Source organism: Babjeviella inositovora (genome assembly GCF_001661335.1).
Source record: "Babjeviella inositovora NRRL Y-12698 unplaced genomic scaffold BABINscaffold_8, whole genome shotgun sequence".
Classification (NCBI taxonomy): domain Eukaryota; kingdom Fungi; phylum Ascomycota; class Pichiomycetes; order Serinales; genus Babjeviella; species Babjeviella inositovora.
This window is the reverse complement of record NW_017566845.1, coordinates 784,717-804,980: the sequence shown is the minus strand read 5'-3', so window position 1 is coordinate 804,980 and position 20,264 is coordinate 784,717. Positions and strand designations below refer to the sequence as shown.

The following is a 20,264-nucleotide window of genomic DNA, read 5'->3' as shown; positions in this document are numbered from 1 at the left end:
TGAGTTCCATATTTGAGCGCCTCCATATCGCCACCTCATCGACGCCTTATCTCATCACTCTTACAGCATGAACAGTGACCACCTCTCCGTTCTTACGAACCATATTTCCAAATCCCTCGAGCTCAACACTCCCTTGGACGAGCAATTGATCCATTCGGCCTTGTCCGAGCTCGGTGCCACGCGAATCACTGCCGCGGACTTTGGCACCTTTCCTCAAACAGTCTACGCATTGATCGATTCGCCCCACTTGGCTACCGTCGACCCTAACTTGGCTATCCGCAACGTCATTTCGGCAGTTTTATCCCTTACGACAACGTTCGAAACCGTCAGCACGCTAGTGCCGCTTCCGTTGGTGCTTAAGGGTCTTAAGGCTCCACCTTTTCAAAAGCTCATCATCGAGGATGTTGTGGCGCGCAGTGGCGATTACTTAGCGGGTACTGAGGTTTACAGGGCATTGGGGGCCCTCTATTTTGACCCAGAAACCGCCTTGGATATTGTTGAGTTGATCCAGAACACTCTCGTGCTGTTGGTGAAAGCCCCAAGTAACCATCTTGTGCGCAGACGGATCGGTAGCTCCGCCGATGTAGCACAAATTATTGATGCGGTGGTGCTAACTGGAGCCCTGCTCGGGCGAATCCGGCTCATGGACTTGATGCTATCGTTCCTTCCGTTGTTCCCTGAGAGCCAGTTTGCCACGCAGTGGTACACTCACCAGCCGTCAGCGTTCCAGAGCGAAGATGTGTTGTTTGTCGGGAATTTGATCCGATACTACACTGGTTTGTTGGATATTGTGGGAATGAACAGAGAGATAGTATTTCCTGAAGGTTCTGCGATTCCCATGACCTGGCTCCTCAAACGAATCGATTCCCAGATTGACATTCTCGGAGAAATGTACGCTCAGCGCGCTTCCAACGAAGACGTTGAAATGTTCTACGTGAACGAGCTCACCCACTTTTTGGCCCGGTTGTCCTACGTGGATCCTGTTCGCATGGAGCATTTGGACAGAAACTACACCATTGTGGATGGCTCGGAGTTGCTTTTGAGTATGGCCGACCCAGCATATCTCTATTCCCAGCACAAGACGCTCGTCGAGGATGCTGTTCTATCTGCACCGGCGCTCAGAGCCAAACTACTTCCAGTATTTCTCAACCTTCTCCTTGATGCACGGTGGTTTGGGGAAATCGCCGTCACGGCGTACTTGGGTGCACGCTCGTTGAACGCTTTGCAGTATGACCAGGTGTTTCGTGTGATGGATGCGCTTACACGAACGGAATATGGGGTGCGGTTCATGGTGGGGACGCCGTTTTTGATGAACGATTATGTGTTGAGTAACAGGTTTGGAAAGGAGGCTACGGGTGTGGTGTTGAGCCAAGAAATGTTCCAGGTGAAGCGCACAGTGTTAGATCGGTTGATGGGAGAGAGGCGGGGGATGGTTGAGGGGGGAATCTGGTGGGAGAAGTTGTGCGAGTATTACAAGGTGTTTGTCACCGGGGAGAAGCGCGGAGAGGCGCAGCCAGCGGTGTTTAGCACAACGGGATAAGAGCGTGGCTGGCAATTCAGAGAGGATCCAGTAAAGTCGGTGCGGCATCCTAGGTGGCAGCATAACGACGCTGGTAAACCATAACTAATCGTTCGGCGATACTTCCGAACCTCTGAAGTTGCTACTGTGAGCGATAGAACGGTAAGAAAAGGAGGTTAGCATAGTTGGTAAAGGAGTTTCTGCCAATGGCGGTAAAACTGGCCGAAGCGGGTGATGAAAGTTAAAAGGATATCACAGCGAAAGTATATATACCAGCTAGCATACATAGAAATGATATTTCAACGGAGAGGGTGGTTCCATAAAGGTCAGCGGTGAAGCTCAACCAGGAACCATGGAAGTTTATTGTCCAGCTTCCTATGTACGCGATGATGGAATTTTCCCGCCTTATTTGTCTTATGTTTGCTATTCCAATCGAGAAAATAGTGTTTCGGTTGGGAAAAATAATGACCGCTAAGCGGTTCGAACGCTTGCCTCTTACGAGATCTGATCTTGAGTCAGACGCCTTAGACCACTCGGCCAAACGGCCATTACTAAAAGAATTAGGTTGTCCTTCCGATATATAGATAGAACCTATATATTTCCAAGGTTGGCACCAAAGGACCTCGATAGGCTATTTCAAATACGCAACAAAATGTCTCCATATCTTGTCTTCTGGATATACCTGTCCTAACGCTGGTTCAGAGGGTTAATTATGCGGCCGTAAGGTAAGGTAAGAGTCCCTAAAGGCCACCCTCGGTCAAATTGCAAAGGGTTGCTTCGATTTCGAAATCCAGCCCACGTTAGCTAGATATGTACAGTAACACGATGAACATGTATTATAGTGCTATCTTAACGGTTTTTAACAGAAACGGCGCGTTAATGCTTTAAGCGATCAAGGAATTACCGACTACGTAGCCCAAAACAGTAACTCTAGCCGCGTTTCTTATCTCCCTGCATTACGGGGATGATAACAAGCTAATCATTCCCTGCATTTCCAATTGCCGCAAGATTGCCAGTAATAACGGCCCGGTACACGATTCTTAATTCCTTAAAAGCTTATTCAATAACCCCTCGATTCAGCGTCTGAGTATACCTTATGTCACGACGTCATGGGATATGCACCGTTTAGATAAGCAGCAATCTAGAGTCAACCGGCAAAGTCTTTCAGAGTGTATCGCGAAGTAGGCTATACTTTGAGCAGTAGGGAATTGAAAATTCTTGACTTGCCTTATCTATCGGCTATTTCACACTATCTCCGAGTGACGATACTGCTTTACACCGAACCGAAAACGTTGACATAAGAGAATGCCTGGTTCAACCTAATGATTATCGATTATTCGTGATATTCTATATAAATGCCTCATCCCCAGAGCTATAGCATATCGAAAACTTTCCCATCAACCAAGACCTTAATCCAAAAATTTCCATTATTAAATGCGGTCTTTCAAGCCTGAGGATGAATATCCGAAGCTCCACTATGCCAACTCCCACAAAAGCGTCGCCGAAATTGTTGAAGAAGAGTTCGTTCCGGGAACCGTCCACCTCGTGGATCTTGCCGGTATATTGAATGTTAAGCATAACGATGGGGTAGGAGGCAAGAAAGATGTGGTGCTTATCCCACAGCCCAGTTCAAACCCCAATGACCCGCTCTCATGGTCTCGCCGAAAGAAGGAGTGGCAGTTCTGCTTACTCTGGATCTGGGCCTTTTTGGAGGCGGCCTCGGTAAACTGGGCAGGGCCCGTTTGGGAAACTTGGACGATCCAATTCAATTGTACCTTCTTTCAACTCAATATATCGTCAGCGTCATGCTTTCTCTTCTTGGGATTGGGGTGTGTATTTCTTCAACCCACCGCTATGAAGTTGGGGCGCCGTTTCGTGTACCTCTGTGGGACAGTTTTGATAATTGTTGCCAATATTATTGGGTCTCAGGCAAATACGGTTCAGGTGTTGTACGCGGTGAATATCATTTCGGGGATCGCCGCTGCCCCTGTCGATTCGTTGGTGCAGATTTCCACTACTGACGTTTTCTTCCAGCATGAAAGAGCCACCAGATTATCGCTTCTCACCTTTGCTCTTTACGCTGGCTCGTACTTGGGCCCAGTTGCGTGCGGGTACATTGTCGAAAAACAGAGCTGGAGATGGTGCTACTATTACCAAATCATCTTCTTCGGTGTCATCTTGGTGATCCAGCTTTTCTGTATGGAAGACACCACTTTCAACCGACCAACCACCGCTCTTGAAGATGAGCAAGAGATCTTACGCCAGGTGGTGAGTAGCATCCATGAGCTATCCGTCGTAGGCGAGGAAACGGGAATCGATGAGAAGTTGGGGTCCAAGGTCCATCAAGACGACGCATCCTCTCCGGATGAGGACGTATCGGCAAATAAGTCCCTTAAAAGAACTTACTGGCAAAGAATGCACCTTATTGAGAGGGAATACACGGATCCCCGTTCCTGGTTTGTCATTTTCTACCGCCCTGTGCTCACCGCTTGCTTTCCCGCCATTGTTTGGGGCGGGGTTGTGTATGGGGTTCAGATTATGTGGCTTTCACTTCAAGCCACCACCCAATCTCTTATTTATTCGGCTCCTCCTTTCAACTTCTCCACCTCAAATGTTGGTAACACAAACTTCAGCTCGTTGATCGGGGCTGGCTTTGGTATGGTATTTGGGGGCCAGTTCTGTGACTGGTTGACGGTGTATTTGGCTCGTCGCAACAACGGTATCATGGAACCAGAGATGCGTCTCTGGTGCATGCTAGGACCAGCTTTTATTAACTCGGCCGGTCTACTTCTCTACGGGTTGGGAGCGGCCTATGGGGCCCATTGGTTTGTGTCTGCTGGTTTGGGAATGGCCTTTATAGGCTTTGGGATCGGCTCTGGGGGTGCGATCACCTTGACGTACGCTATCGATTGCTACCCAGATATGGCAAGCGAAAGTTTGGTGTTTATGTTGTTTGTGCGTAACATGGTGGGGTGCGGTTTCACCTTTGCCATTCAGCCTTGGTTGGATCGTTGCGGTTTGAAGCTCACTACCTGGCTTATGTTTATGCTCTCTATGGTTTTCAACCTCAGCTTTTTGATCTTCACAAAGTGGGGGAAGCAGTTCAGAAGACAAACGAAGGATAAGTATAAGAAGTTTTCGAACCCCGATTTCACTTGGTGACGATATTGATTTATGATATAAATTATTTAGACCGAGAGCTTGCCTACATCGGTTTTGTAACATTGGCATAAATACACCTCAGATTACTTTAATCAACCGAGATTTCGACCCTCAAAAAGCTATGACATAGTTGTAACATGAATTTAAATATAATACACAAAGTACACTCAAGAAAGATTCCTAAGGTACCAACATCTCAGGCACCAGGTTCTACTCGAGGTACAAGGACGCAGCGGAGACAATATCTCTATGAACCAAGGTCAACGCCTTCTCCATCTTCTCCTCCAAGGCGACATTACCAATGGTCTTGGCGGCCACAACTAGCTGTCTCAACAACTCTTCCAAACGCTTGAACATTCTGATCAACGAACCCTCATAAACATCGGTCATCTTGCAGATCTGGGTAAAGGTAGCGCCCTGGCACCAAGAGAAAACCACCTCCATCAACTCTGATCTGAATGACTCGACATACTCCTTCTCGACAATCTCCAACTTGGAGTCCTTAAAGACCTTGGCAATCTTGGAAGCCATCTCCTGGAGCGACTTTAACGGCTCGGCCAACTCTGGCTTCAACCGCGGTGTCTCTTTGGAACGCTCCTGAAACACGAAGCACGAGAGTAATGCGGCATTCTGCTCAGGGGTCAACTCGTTCAATGTACCGTTGAAAATCAACTCTGTCAATAAGAGCTCATCACCAGTGGAGATCTCGCAGGCGACTCTCCCCTTCAACTCAATGACATCCGTTTGGGTGGTGAAGCCGAGACGACGCAAGATTCGCTTACGCTTCTTGAGATCGTCCAACTGGATCACGGCCTGGGCGTCGATAATTTGGCCCTTGACACTCTTGATCTCTGCCATTTGCGCGGTCTTGGCGGCGTACTCCGCGTAGCGCTCTGCGAGTCTCGGTGACTCCGCAAGAGGATTCGAGTGCAACTTCGACTCCAAAATCTCCACCTTGCGGGTCAACTTCCTGAACTCGTCATCCTCAATGTGCATGTTTTCAATTGGGTCCAACGTTGGGACACCGTCGGGATAGCGTCTGGCAACCTCCGCGAGTGCCTTGCCCATCATCTGCTTGGACTTGGCCGACTTGACATCTTGCGGGGTGTGGATACGCATGTTACCGACCGCGGCAATGGATTCCAATGTGATTGGAATGATCTCAGTCCTGGTCGCCTCCCCTTCCTTTGCCGGTCTGATCCCCACCGGGAACTCCGGGTTGAACGGCTTGACCAAATTCATCGGAGCATCCACAAACATGCTGGAAACGAGCACCTCCACGATGTATGACTGGTGGTCGCTGTAGACCTGGCCCGGATTGCGCTTGCTGTTTCTCTTGGTAAACGCCGTGACGATCGCCCAACCGTAGTCGAACTCGCCAATCTTCACCTGGATGACACGGCCCGCCTGCAAGAACGGAAGAATGTGGCCAGGGTGGGTAATGACGTGGCGGATATCCGCGTAGTACGTGTTCAACTGCTGCTTCAAGTCGTAGTACTCTCTGACGGAGCCCTCGTCTTCGATGGTGATGGCTCCCACGGACGTTTCGAGCTCCTCGAGCTTGGTTTCCAAGACCGGAACGGACGCGGCGTTCTGGAACTGGAAGAACGAGTTCTCCAACATGAACTCGGGCGAGATCCCCTCGACTCTCAAGAGATTCAAGATCATGTTGTAGCCCAAGTGGAACGAGGAGTCCAAACGATCGGCCACACCCTTGACCATGCCCTTGGCCACCTGTGGCTCCATCTTCTCGTCGATCATCATGATTACGATACCTCTGTCGTCCAAACCACGGCGCCCGGCTCTCCCGGACATCTGGATGTACTCGCCACCGGAGACCCAGCGGAAGCCCTTCCCGTCCCACTTACGCACAGACGTGAAAACAACCGTCTTGGCGGGCATATTAAGACCGATCGAAAATGTCTCGGTCGCGAAAAGCACCTTCAAGAAACCCTCCTGGAACAAAATTTCGATGATTTCCTTGAGAATCGGTAACAACCCGGAGTGGTGGATACCGATACCGCGGCGCAAGAGCGGAAGAATGTTCTTGATTTGCGGCAACTCCTTGTCCTGCTCGGGCAAGATGTTAATCGCATTGTTGAAGATCTTGGTGAGGGCGTCACGCTCCTCCTCGGTGTTGAAGTCCAACTTGGACATCTTCAACGCCAACGCCTCGCAGTCACGCTTACTGAAGGAGAAGACAATCACCGGGTTGTACTTTTTCATCCAGATCATCTTGACAATCTTGTAGATGTCGGACTTCCCGTCCTTATTGCCGCCCTTGTAGGCCTGACCCTTCTTGCCCTTGGCCTTATCGGAGCTAGGATCATCACCCATCTTGTCGCTGATCGACGCCATCGCCTTCTGAAAGTTTTCCTCGCGAAAAACGCTCTTTTCATCCACCACCAAGTGGATCCCGTCTCCGTTGGCCGGGAAGAGATAGTGCTGTAACGGTGTCGGACGGAAGTCCGTGTACACCACGTGGCACGGCTGGCGGTGGATCTTGACAATCCACTCGGCAAACTCCAACGCATTCGGAATTGTCGCGGAAAGAAACACGTAATGCACGTTGTCCGGGAGCAAAATCATCGTCTCCTCCCAAACAACCCCTCTCTCCTTGTCACGCATGTAGTGGACCTCGTCGAAGATGACCCACGCAACCTCCCGCACCACCTCGGACCCGCGGTATAACATGGAGCGCAAAATCTCGGTCGTCATAACCAAACAATCGGCGTCGGGATTAATCGTGACGTCACCGGTCATCAAACCCACGTTGCCAAACTCCTTCAACAACTCACGGTACTTCTGGTTACTCAACGCCTTGATCGGCGACGTGTAGATCACACGCTGCTTATCGCGCAACGCCTGCGCAATTGCGTACTCGGCCACCACCGTCTTACCAGCGGAGGTATGCGCAGACACCAAAACCGACTCGTTACGATCGATGCACGACACAGCGGTGTCCTGGAACGGATCCAATGTGAACGGGTACGACTTGGCATCCTTTTCTCTCTTGTGCTGCCCGATCGGGATATATGGATAGTCTGGCGGAACGGCCACTTGGTGTCTGACCTGGTGCTTCAACTTGACCGGCGCCTCGCCTTCCTCGGTTCTTCCGAGGAGCCCAGAGGAGGCCACAACCTCACGGGATGCTTCAATCTCTACGGCATCAACGACAACCGGTTTGATGGTTTCCTTTTGCTGGCCTTTCTGCTTCAAAAGGTCGTTGGAGATTGTGTGCTCTGTCTTGCTCTTCTTGGTGACGTCCGGCACAGGGGACGCCGCGCGTTTCTTGGTTTCCACTGGGGATGTGACATGCTCCTTGGTTTCCACTAGGACTGGTGGTGCCACTGGCACCTCGCTAAACACGTCGAAAAGGTCATCCATTGTTGTGTGAAGAGTATGGGAGGAAATGGTGGATGCAGAATGAGACGAAATTTTTGTGCATATTTTTTTCACTGTCCTGTATATCCTGTATATCCTGTATAATATCCTATGTAATATCCTATATAATATCCTATGTAATATCTTATATAATATCCTATGCGTAGAAAGGTAGCGACAGAACTGAGGGAGCCAGATAAAGTAAGGGACAGAATCCGTCTATTGTCCCGATAAAATGGCTGTAAGACAGTAAGGCAATGGTAATGGATACGGGTTAGGCGGATATGAAAATCAGCTAGTATTTCCTAGAAATACAACTATTCATTTTTAAGGGACTGCTAGAGATTATTTAGAGTTCCCATCCACCTGTTTGATTTTGTACAGTTTTATGTATATACTTTTCGTAATCCCGTCTGAAGAGATGGCAGCATAGGGAGATACAACCTTAATATTATTCTAGATTATTCAAAACCTTTCATATATTCACCAACATTACTCTAAAAATATTCACAAGCTAGGATACTCGACCCAATCTCCTCATGCCCGAATCACGGCCGCGTTCGGTGGTAAATAACCCAGCCGCGATACATACACTGGTGAATACCATTCCCAATGCTAATCCCATTACAGTTTTCACCCACTACTCTATAGTTCGTAGTGTAACCCTGTGATCAATGCTGCACCTGTGCTCTCCGTCGCACAGATCCAAGACGACAAACCCGGGATCACCACACACATCCAGACTGGTGATCCTGGCACTCAGATTAAGCGTAAACATTTTCTGAAGCAACTTCTGCATTCCAGTAGGGTACTGGTCCAACCAGATAGCCCCCCAAGCCGCTACGTTCCCATCGAGCTGGGCCATCTCAAACCACAGAAACGTCTCATCTTCATGCTTGGCCCATTTCCAGGGAAACTGCCGTTGGCTGAGGTATACATAGAGCACCGCCAACAGCCAGACATCTACCGGCATTCCCTGGTAGCTGATATTCCCAAACATCTCAGGGGCCATATATTGGCCGGTGCCCACGATCCCCACTGCCGGTCGTACTTCCGGGCCAAGATCCGCCGCCGCGCCAAAATCGATCAACTGGACGATCCCCGTTTCGCTAACCATCATATTGTCTAGCTTGAGATCGCGGTGGCACACGTTGTGGGAGTGGAGAAACGCTACCGCACTGACCATCTGCTTCCAGTAGCACGCAATTTCCGCGGGATGGAGCCCATTCTTGAACGCAAGTGTCATTGGAAACCTTGAATATTCAAACCACACCCTCACTCGGTAGTCCCGCGAGAGCGCAGATGACTCCGTATACTTGATAGCGCCTATCACATGTGGATGAGGCGGTAGCTTTGCCAATACATGATACTCGTTGAGCACGCGCATCTTGTAGTCCTCTCGAGACTCCAGCTTTTCTTTTGTGTGAAAGGTCTTGATCACGTAGAGCTGGCTGCCTTGCTGGTACAAGTCGACCACACCGCCTATGCCTGTCCCCAACGTCCGGAGCTTTTTCCCCAACGTCAGGAGCTTTTTCCCCGAATGGGAAAGATTGGCTAGCGATGAATCGGGAGATATGGATTTGGAAGATTTATCTGGGGTGATCCGGATTTTTGCCCGTGCCTTGGCCTTTTCTAGGAAGGTTTTGTACCTGTCCAAGTTGAGGCTTAACATGTGGGCGCGGGATAACGAGGTTCAATCCTCGGAAGACAGCTGTAGGTGGGTATTCGTAGTTACCCCAACTGTGGGTGGTTGTAGTGTATTATGTAAGAATCGCTTGAAACCGTAGATGTCGTCACTATTCCATTCAGGCAGGTCTCGCAGCTCGTAGAGTTGCACATATGCATAGCGAAAACTCTCTGTTGCATACGTAGAGGTTAGACTAAAGGTCACGTGCCGCGGCTCACATATGAGAGATTTCTGGTTAGCTTCAACGACTCATGAGCATTAACATTCAGGGCAAAGGTTACACCAAGGCGCTTTATGAATTTCGATAAATATACGAATATTAATAACTTGGGCTATACAAGTACATTACTATATTGCATGTATACAGCCAAGTCTTGAATTTCATTGCGATCTATACACCCCTGCATCTATTAAGCTTTGCAAGTCGAAGGAATAAATTACAAGTCGTTTTAGTTCCTGAATTTGGATCGAAATCTAGATCCTCAGACTATGTGCTCCACCACTGGACAACAATACAATATCCCGTCTAGTTGACCAGAAACACCGTCAGACGGTCTGGACATGCACGAAAGGTCTGCATCACGTGCGCCTTGAATCTTATTTATTTTCGCTCTAGGCTGTGAAAAATCTTATCGAGATTTCCGCTTTGGGAAGAGTAAACAATGCAACTCCAAAACACAACAAACATGCAATCATTGTTCCCCAACACGTAGGCCGACTGAAACAGCATCTAGGCGCAGTGATGACATGAGAAGCTTCGGAGTTTAATACAGGCCCTAGGGAAAGAAAAAAAATAGATTGCGTTAAGAGATCCAGACTTGTTTGTTGATCGGCATTTGTTATTTTTCGCCCAGTATCACTCACCACTCACAATACTTTTCTGCCAACGAATTGCAGAACATTGCAGGCTCCAGTTCACGTTACACCCTTTCAGGTACTGAGTAGGGTCGTATACTCATCAACTATTTTCTTGAGCATCAACCCAGTCTCTCGGGACAATTCCAGTATCATAAATACCGCGCTCGGCTGTTTCCGCGAATACTATTCCCTAAATTTTGCGGGTCTGAGTATTTTGCCTTCTCTTCAGCGTGATATTACACCCTTTACCTGCCTCACATCATTTACTCTTCCTAAATCATTAACAACCTCACACAATGCCCAGGCCGGGTCGTTTCCAGCTAGCTACGTGTTTGGGATCTGGGATAGCCACGGTGGTGGCGCTGTTGTTGCTAGTGGTATACCTACATAATGGCTTCGACATCATTCTTCTCCTTACCGTCGTATCTGGCTTCCTTATACCAGTAACCGGTGTTATTGCCAGCATTGCACCTCTCTTCCGCGCCAAAAGTCTTGGCCCCGCCTCCTATATCGTCTATGCCCTCGCCGGAGGGTTCTACTTGGTTGCTGGTGTGATGTTCATCTCACGTGTGGTCAATCAGGCATATCAATTCCACTCCCATCCCTTCTGGAAAGATATCGTAGTGCCTCTTTTCATCATCAACCAGTTCATTTTCGGAGTTTCCGTTTCCAGCGGTCTCGGATCCCTTCAGATCGTCGCCTTTAGCGAAACCCGGTCTTCCCTTCCTCCTCTTGACGAGGAAGCCGCAGATCTGGTTCAGTTCTACTCCACGGAGTACCAATGTGATGAGAAAGCCGGTTCCGACTCTAAGCCAAAGCCGTATATCTTGCAAACGTCCGACGATGACGTCCATACGATGATCGAGTCTTCTCTTATCAAGCACCACTCCTCTGGCTTACTCTTTGGGGAAACCAACTGGATGAGCACCACCCTCCCTCCTCTCAGAGGCGAGATCAAGTCGAAATCGGTGGACCTCAGACCGTCCCAAGGGTTCAAGATGCCCCAGAGATCGCTTTCCGTATCCTTTGACATGGCCAAAAAGCGGTCGGTAAAGGCGTTGAGACAGAAATGGTCCCATTCGAGGTTGTCTCTTCACGTCATCCCCTCAGGATCACTAGATTCCAAGAGAGAGAGCCCCTCACACCAGTTGAAAACAACATACACGACGCCGGAGGCGCTTCTATCGCTGATTGAGCTTTCCAGTTCCCACTATAATGACCCTAACGAAATCCAGCATACTTCTGCCCTGATCCTCAACCTTGACGATCGCCACTCGGCTTTGATTCTCAATCTAGACGAGTACACCAGTCTCGACCCCCTCCCCGAATCCACCTCTTCGATGAGTCTCTACACTACCATGCTCTCTACCAAGGAATCTTTCCGGAAATCTAAAAAGCTGAAGATCAACTTGGCAAACGAACGTATGTTTTTGTCCAACATCTCCAACTCGCTTCTCCCACCCTTTTTACAAAGTGGTCATAGTTCGATCAGCGAGTTTCAGCGGCACGGCGACTCGATGGGTGACCCTCAACAAGTGTTTGAGTGGCCCCAGAGCCTGACGAATCCGTCTGAGAGACATTCCGAGGAGAATTCTAAAACCCGTTATGGAAATCATTCTGAGAGCCATTATGAAAGTCATTTTGAAAGCCATCATGACCATCCTGACCATATGCCTCGTACGTTTGAGGACCAGGCAAACAACTTCGAAAACGTTGTGCCTTTGGAATCCCCACAGACCTTGAGGCCTCTCAGCTCACCCTGCCCACTGAGTAGCATCCCCTCCTCCCAAAGCTCTTCCTTGCTCGTTAGTGCTGTTTCGTCCGGAACCACCGGAATTATCACCGGTGAGTCGCTTGATGATCTCTACCAGTCAAACTACTCCGGCTATACCTACGGCCGGACGTCAGATATGACCAAGAGCGCCGAACAGGTGGCAGACGTCACCCTCACCTTGGACGATGAGATATTGTTAAGTTGGGACAACCACGGAGAGATCGATGAGTTTGCCCAAACAGAGTTTGCCAAGTTTTCGTCCATGCATGATCCCGCACAGCCCCGGGTCAGATCTTCGAGTAGCGAACTGGCAGTGCAAAGTCTCGCGTTGGAACCGCTTCCATTGCAAGCCCAAAATATTCTTGGGCTTTCTGTCTCCCTCCAGAACGTTTCTTCGACAACCACCGATTTCCCCCACAAGGACTCCAGCAAATGGGGTCACACCGCATCTAGGCTCCAGAATATTTCGCCACTGAAGTGGCGCAGCAATGCGGACAAGTGGCAGTCGCACCAGGATCAAGTCAAAGATTCCCGGGTGCTCAGCTTCCACAACGTCTTGCTCACCACGGGTGTCCTCACGGAAGAAGAGTTCACGCTCTCCAGACCGAACCTTGCGTTCCGGAACCGCTCTAACAGCTTTCCACCGCCAGCATCGCGGTCTGTTTCTGACCACTCCAAGTCCATATCCATTGACGTTGGAGTTGGCACTGAACACGAGGACATCTCCGACGCCTACTTCTCAGAGTTAAACAGCGACTGGGGCAACGCTATTTTGCGCATGAGCACACCTCCGGCCCCAGCAACCGCCTTCGAGACACCCACCGGCTCCCCAAAGCACACCGGGTCGTCCTCTCTCAGCCCTGTGAGACGGTTTCTTTCCGAAAGCCCCAAGAGGTTGCGACGGAAGATGAGCATTACTTCCCATCAGAGGGGAAGCAGCAACGTGGACTTGAGCTACGTGCGCCAGCTCCAAAGCAGCGGCGGCCACCACCGCAAACAGAGCTCGGTTGTGTCGTACCAGACGGTTTTATCGTCGCAAACCAGCATTAACCCCGCCAAAAGGGGTGCGAGAGGCCGCACCAAGTCGTCCGTTTCGACCAACTTGCTTGCTGCCAAGTCATCGGCCGCATTACACGCTGCGAAAACTAGTGTAAGCAATTGGGAGCCCCAGCGTGACACTTCCTACCAAAGCAGTGACAATTCTGAGCCCAGTCTCTATCCCGAGGATGTGGTGGGCGAGTACGACCGCGAAAAGTGGCGCACGATCCAAAAGTTGAGGGAGGAGGAGAAGGTGTGGTACTGCTAGGTACGAGTAATGAATTTAATGATAAAGATACCCGTTTAGAAAGTGTAAAAGAGCAAGAAGAAGCATTAGGTAGAGTGGACTGGGAATCTCTGCGTCATGAACATTGATTCGTCATGAACATTGGTTATTGGAATGACATGCGTGATCTATAGTAACTTTGAATGCTGAAATCTACGTAAGCTCCCTAGGCTTAGTGAAGCGCATAATCAACGACGCGATAGATATTGATCAAACCAATGTTAAAGATAGCACTCTGGGCGATACTTTATACTGGGTGTCAAAAGGATAGCTGTAGGCCATTACTTTTGAGTTCGGATTGAAAAAAGCGCATTTAGTTTGGCTCTTAAGAACCTCGCGTGCACCTTCTGGTTGTATGTGACTCCAATTTCGCCGGTAAAAGAAGCGGAAGACATCAATACCACATATCAATCACTCTCAGCCAATGGGTTTGAAGGTAGAAACCTAAAACACATTTACACGGAGACTTTATCCCTCGTCCCGACTTGTAGATCTACCGCGGGCTTATCTGTGCGCTGAAAGGCTGTATACCGCCAGATCCACCTTATTTGTCCTGCCGTATCTTGCTTTCCAGGTCAAATATGCCCACCCCAAGCAACCCTCACAACTCTCGGCCTATACAATCCTTATCGGAGTCATATAGGCGCAGAACTACGGTCCCGAGCTGACTCTGCGACCCGAGTCATACAAAAGGCGGGGACTTTTTCGAGTCAAAATTCCCGAGTCAGCTTTCTCTCGCTCCCTCCGAGCTAATTATCCAAACCTTAACAGAGTTTCCAGCCCCCACCCCGCATCACGTGGATCCAAGGCATGACCCAGCCATCACATTCAACATGTAACAGAATACTCGATAACACGTTCACACTACGGCCTCGTCTCACATAACCGATAAAGGCGAACAGGGTCTGGGTACTGGCCAATCAGTTTACCTTTAAACACAATGGACATAGATCTAGCGAAAGTGCGTATTATAATATAATCAGTGCCTTATTGGATATCCAATACCCATGGTCGGAAGTAAGATGTAACTGGTGTATGTGTCCAAGTTCTGCCGTAAGCCCTAGCCATAGCTAGTTAACCTGACATGCAAGTCTTAAGCTATCCGTCTAACACGCTACAGAGATCCCTACTTTGCCAGGAGTTTTGCGGTAAATTAAAGGAGAATTTTAGCCACTGTCCATTTAAGTTTAGTGAGCTACATCGCTGATTAGCGATTACCACAACTGATGGATATGCCATATTGTGGCTATTCGCGATAATAAATTTCAATTGTATTAATATTCTCGGCAGGATCCATTGACCATTATAACTGCTACAGGCTATCATAACTGCTTGCGGCCAGTAAAAGTCCTTGTAAAAGGGTCATTGGGGTTGTGTAATTTGGCATACCGCCACACTTCTCCAAGGAATGACAGTTATACTTTAGTGACCCCGCATTCAAACAAAAGCCTAGTGGCCAGTTATGTCGCAGAGGGCTCAGTGGAAATCTTTTCACATCCATGCAGGATAAACGTGAGCCCCCGGAAAGATCCAGGCCGCACCCCGAACAACGTTATAAGCACCCATTTGGTGGTGCTTATAACATCTTTTGGGGATTTAACGTCAAGGAATAAATATCATATAATCTCCCAATGCAAAGACTTTTTATTTGCCAAATAATCCAAAACACGTGTCTTGGCTAGAGCTTCTGCGCTTCGCACATTGTTCGCCGATGCCGCTCGCCAATTAATGTGCGCGTCACGTGGGCAAATGACTAACCCTCGGCGGCAGATTTTGCTATAAAACCCGTTAGCCGTCCGCTTTCCCTCTTTTGGTGCTTCTTCCCACACACAATGCTTTCCCTTATCCGTGCCACCAGAACCGCCTCCGTCTTCAAGCGGACCTACGCCTTATCGGCCAATGCCCAGGCCCTCATTTCCAAGAGTGTCAGGGACGTCGACCCGGAAATGGCCGACATCCTCAACCAGGAGCGCGCCAGACAGAGAAACTCCATCACGTTAATTCCGTCTGAGAACTTCACCTCCAAGGCTGTCATGGACCTCCTTGGCTCTGAGATGCAGAACAAGTACTCTGAGGGGTACCCTGGCGAGAGATACTACGGTGGTAACGAGATCATTGACAAGGCTGAGTCCTTGTGCCAGAAGCGTGCCCTTGAGTCCTTCGGGTTGGACCCTGCCGAATGGGGCGTCAACGTGCAGCCATTGTCCGGTGCGCCAGCCAACTTGTACGCTTACTCTGCCATCATGGAAGTAGGCGACCGCCTTATGGGTCTTGACCTTCCACACGGTGGCCACTTGTCCCACGGTTACCAGACCCCTACCACCAAGATCTCTTTCATCTCCAAGTACTTCCAGACCATGCCGTACAGATTGAACGAGGAGACTGGTATCATCGACTATGACACCCTCGAAGCAAATGCGCTTTTGTTCAGACCAAAGGTTATCGTTGCCGGGGCCTCTGCCTACTCTCGTGTCGTTGACTACGCCAGAATGAGAAAAATTGCCGACAAGGTCGGTGCCTACCTCATGTCCGACATGGCCCACATTTCCGGGCTCGTCGCTGCTGGTGTCACCGAGTCGCCGTTCCCATACTCCGACATTGTCACCACCACTACCCACAAGTCGCTCAGAGGCCCAAGAGGTGCCATGATCTTCTTCAGAAAGGGCTTGAGAAGCACCACCAAGAAGGGCAAGGAGATCTACTACGATTTGGAAAGGAAGATCAACTTCTCCGTCTTCCCAGCCCACCAGGGTGGCCCCCACAACCACACCATCTCTGCCTTGGCCGTCGCCTTGAAGCAGACCACCACTCCAGAGTACAAGGAGTACCAGCAGAGCGTCATCGATAATGCCAAGACCTTCGCCAACGCCTTGACCTCTAAGGGCTTTGAGTTGGTGTCTGGCGGCACCGACACTCACTTGATCTTAATCAACTTGAAGTCCAAGAAAATTGACGGTGCCCGTGTCGAGGCTGTGTTGGAGAGAATCAACATTGCCGCTAACAAGAACACGGTTCCAGGCGACTCCTCTGCCTTGTTCCCATCCGGTTTGCGTGTGGGTACCCCAGCCATGACCACCAGAGGTTTTGGCAGCGCCGAGTTTGAGCAGGTTTCCGAGTACATCCAAAGAGCCGTCGATATTGCCATTGAGTTGAAGGCTCAGGAGCAGGGTAAGGTTGCCAAGGAGTTGTTGGCTTCCTTCAAGAGCCAGGCCGACGAAAGTGCCAAGGTCAAGGCCTTGGCTACCGAGGTGTCCAACTGGGTCTCCACCTTCCCAGTTCCAGGCGATCTTTAGGGAGACGGAGCAGGTATTAATAATGGCGTGTAAGTGACATATGTATAATTTTCGAGTCGGTTGACTCGCGCAGGACGGATCCTGTCGCAATATATTTTCAGCATTGATTGAGTGTAGGGGGTTACTTTTTATGAAAGCCGAGAAAACTACAAATTGGAAACTTGGCTGGTAAAGTTACCGGAAGCTGCGATTGGCGGTTATTACGAGGAAACTTTCTTCACAACCGTTGGTTCAAATTACATTTACTGAAAGCCTTGAGGCGGGTAGAACTTGAGTTATTGCTCCGCCATAGAGACTGCATTGCAAACTTAGAGTTTCATATGGCTGACATGTGTGCAGTATCTATGGATTACGCCGAAAGACTAAGGCGCCATGAAATATCAACCCGTGGTATATTTGTCGGGTGATAGATACCGTTAACCAGTAAGAGAATACCTTTCATCACTAAAATATACACAAGAATCGAGTTCCTGATGTACTGGGGGACCGGGAATAATGTCATCATGGTTAGATGGCGGTATGTTGTAGAACCATATTGGCGGAGGTAGGATACCGAGATGCTATATGGTCGGAGAATATCAGCCGACGACGTCAGCAGTGTTAAGTAGCACCTTTAATACGCAATCAGATCACTAAAGGCCCAGAACATGGTCCAACGATAAGCTAAAGGTCTCGTTGCCGTTTCCTGGTCAATATCAGGAGTTAGAAAACCAGATGTTGCTTCTCCCTGCGTCGCACGGTTTGCCATCTAAGGGTAGGTTAATTTCATTATTTCTGGGTACCAAATTCCAGGTATGGAGATCTTTTTTACGTTTCATGTAGCCATTCGATTCCAGAAGACAAACCAGCTACATGGCGCGTTCCAGGCACATCGCAGGATGTTTTACAAACTCTGCAACTGGGGGTTCCAACATATGCACGTCTTCCCTTTGATCAGCTTAGACATACAAGCAGCCTTTATTGATGTTCCTTTATATCTTCAGTATAGAGCAAAGATATGAATACATTTTACTAATTGTTAATATTAGACTTTTTTTTTCCCAGCGTTCTAAACCAGACTGAAAGGCCGATCGGTGCCTCAACCGTGGGGACTAGTTTTGATGCAGCAGTACCTTATCGACCTACACGTATGGGTTGAACGTTACGACTCTTAGTACCATACCACTACACCATCCGTCTAACCAGCTTTTCTTTCACGGATTTTTCAACCTTTCTGGTACAACTGCATTCAATGGATGGCCCCTACCCCTCAGTTTTACTCCCAGTTCACGCTATCTGGTTTCTCCTGCATTTAACTCTTTTTTTCGGCGTCAATTTTCGGTCATAAAGCAAAACCGTACCGTTGAACCTCTTAGCTTCTTCTTTCCATCTCTGGTTTGATATGTCCACTATACCTGAAAAAGCCGCCGAGACTGTGACGCCAGCGAGAAAACCAGCTGTACCGGCGGAAAAAGTGAAGCCTAAGGGCTACTCTAACCCAGCGCTCCAGGCCATGGGGATTCCCCGCTTGCGTCTTCCGTCGCGTAACTGGAGCATTTTCTGGGCCGTTCTCGGGCTTACCACCGGTGGGATCGTCTACGACAAGTATGAGCAGAAGCAGCTCAGAAAACGCTGGATGAGCTACGTTCAGCCGCAGAGTGAGGCCGAGGTTGCTCCAAACGTGAAACCTAGACGTTTGACCATTTTTATCGCGCCGCCACCAAACGACTTCTTGACCGAGAGTTTGAGATACTTTAAGCGCTACGTCAAGCCAGTTTTAAATGCCGGTGGTTTGGACTTTGAGATCTTCACGTCCGAGAGACAGGGAGACATCAGAGTACACGTTGCCGACCAAATCAGAGACTTGAGAAGAAACGCCACTGCTTTCAAGCAAGTTGAGTTGGTCAAGCAGAAGAATGAAGCGTACAAGAGAAGCTGGGGTTACTGGTTCAGCAAGTTCAACGTGTTCAAGAAGAAGGAAGTTGTCGATCCCAACGCGACCAAGTCAGTCAAGCAGTGCTACACTCCGGCAGATGTCTTTGGAATCAACTACAAGACCAAGCCGATGGCCGTGGAGTACGAGGACGCGCAGTTTGAGAATCCTCATGATGCCGGAGGAATAATCTGTGTGGGTAGAGGTGTCTACAAGGAGTACATGAGAGGCGTCCACGAGGGCTTGTTGGGGCCGTTGGAGCAGCCAAAGGTTGAAATTGTTGAAGCTGTCGAACAGGTTGTGGTTGAAGCCGAAACCTCTGCGGCCATTCCTACCTTGGACACCACCTTAGCCCCTGCTACCGACGAAGCCTCTAAGAGCGATTTCCGTTATAACGGTGATGTTGACGACTTGCCAAACGCCAACCTTAAGTCCAAGCCTCCAGTCAAGGCGCCATACATCTCCGCCGAAGACTACGCTACTGCTACCCTCGCCCCCGAATTCAACTTTTCCACCACCATCAGAGACCATAACAACGTGCCAGTGTTCTTCGAACTGCCGATTTTTGTGCTTCGCATCCCAAACATCTTGGGGTTCTTGAACTCGCCACAGCGTATCTACCGTTTCTACACCAAGAGATGGATTGCCGATGAATTTAACAAGGGCGCCGTTGCCGTTGCCTTGAACGCCAAGAGGCCGTTTACTCCCGCCGATGCTGACTTGGCGTTGGTTGAGGAAACTGACTGGCCAAAGAAATGGGTTGCCAGCGGGAAGGAGAAGGCCAGTGAGTGGACCCGTGACTTCAAGGTCGACCACAGAGTCACCTCCAGAATGTTTGTCTACGACGCCACGTTGCTCGAGCTTGGTGAAAAGAAGGATCAGACCTAGGTGTCTGACAGTCCCATGTATATATTAAGATTATTTAGTCACGCGGAAATTTGTAAGTGGCAGAAGGTGGGTTCATCTGGTCACAATTGTCGGGTAAGAAGGGCCGATGGGGTGTACTCCATTTTAGGTACTGAATAGCTGTCTGGCTGTGAGAGCCCCATATTGGTAAATACAATCTATCTGTGTTAAATACAATTCATCTGTGTTAAATGATTGGTCTACTATGTGGCTTGTCCCACTTTAACAGCATACAACTCTCCCAAGAATTTATCGCTAGAATTCTTTCAAAAACGTTGGTGCAAAATACCAGTGCTATGCTCATCGGTATGACTTGCGCCGTATCTGGCCTACTGTTTCCGATTCGGGATTACCTTTTCAAGCCCGATATTCGTGTCGAAATCCCATTGCGTTCGTACACCAAAGGTGATATTTAATCAGGCAGTTGCCTGCCGATATCTCACGG

The 20,264-nt window shown here is 49.2% G+C and overlaps 7 protein-coding genes and 1 non-coding gene across 8 annotated transcripts; 5 read left to right on the top strand and 3 right to left on the bottom strand.

The window, feature by feature from the left end:
* Positions 1 to 67: 67 nt before the first annotated feature.
* HSM3 (Hsm3p) lies at positions 68 to 1,540 on the top strand (the record flags this gene model as incomplete). Its single annotated transcript, XM_019130538.1, has 1 exon — positions 68 to 1,540. The coding sequence occupies one exon, from the start codon at positions 68 to 70 to the stop codon at positions 1,538 to 1,540; it is 1,473 nt and encodes a 490-aa protein (XP_018984603.1).
* A 444-nt stretch (positions 1,541 to 1,984) lies between these two features.
* On the bottom strand, positions 1,985 to 2,066 carry BABINDRAFT_t242. Its single transcript has one exon. It is a non-coding gene; the product is annotated as a tRNA-Leu (tRNA).
* An 887-nt stretch (positions 2,067 to 2,953) lies between these two features.
* BABINDRAFT_37776 (uncharacterized protein) lies at positions 2,954 to 4,681 on the top strand (the record flags this gene model as incomplete). Its single annotated transcript, XM_019131834.1, has 1 exon — positions 2,954 to 4,681. The coding sequence occupies one exon, from the start codon at positions 2,954 to 2,956 to the stop codon at positions 4,679 to 4,681; it is 1,728 nt and encodes a 575-aa protein (XP_018984602.1).
* Positions 4,681 to 8,085, bottom strand: BABINDRAFT_162307 (ATP-dependent RNA helicase). Its single transcript, XM_019129278.1, has one exon. It carries the CDS (start codon positions 8,066 to 8,068, stop codon positions 4,892 to 4,894), a length of 3,177 nt encoding a protein of 1,058 aa, XP_018984601.1. The 5' UTR covers positions 8,069 to 8,085; the 3' UTR covers positions 4,681 to 4,891.
* Positions 8,086 to 8,531: 446 nt separating this feature from the next.
* On the bottom strand, positions 8,532 to 9,870 carry PRR2 (Prr2p). Its single transcript, XM_019129277.1, has one exon. The coding sequence runs from the start codon at positions 9,735 to 9,737 to the stop codon at positions 8,706 to 8,708; it is 1,032 nt and encodes a 343-aa protein (XP_018984600.1). The 5' UTR covers positions 9,738 to 9,870; the 3' UTR covers positions 8,532 to 8,705.
* A 634-nt stretch (positions 9,871 to 10,504) lies between these two features.
* On the top strand, positions 10,505 to 13,727 carry BABINDRAFT_162305 (uncharacterized protein). The gene has a single exon (XM_019129276.1). It carries the CDS (start codon positions 10,907 to 10,909, stop codon positions 13,688 to 13,690), a length of 2,784 nt encoding a protein of 927 aa, XP_018984599.1. The 5' UTR covers positions 10,505 to 10,906; the 3' UTR covers positions 13,691 to 13,727.
* Positions 13,728 to 15,531: 1,804 nt separating this feature from the next.
* On the top strand, positions 15,532 to 17,011 carry SHM1 (glycine hydroxymethyltransferase). The gene has a single exon (XM_019129275.1). It carries the CDS (start codon positions 15,541 to 15,543, stop codon positions 16,999 to 17,001), a length of 1,461 nt encoding a protein of 486 aa, XP_018984598.1. The 5' UTR covers positions 15,532 to 15,540; the 3' UTR covers positions 17,002 to 17,011.
* A 955-nt stretch (positions 17,012 to 17,966) lies between these two features.
* On the top strand, positions 17,967 to 20,006 carry TIM54 (Tim54p). The gene has a single exon (XM_019129274.1). It carries the CDS (start codon positions 18,383 to 18,385, stop codon positions 19,799 to 19,801), a length of 1,419 nt encoding a protein of 472 aa, XP_018984597.1. The 5' UTR covers positions 17,967 to 18,382; the 3' UTR covers positions 19,802 to 20,006.
* Positions 20,007 to 20,264: the final 258 nt, after the last annotated feature.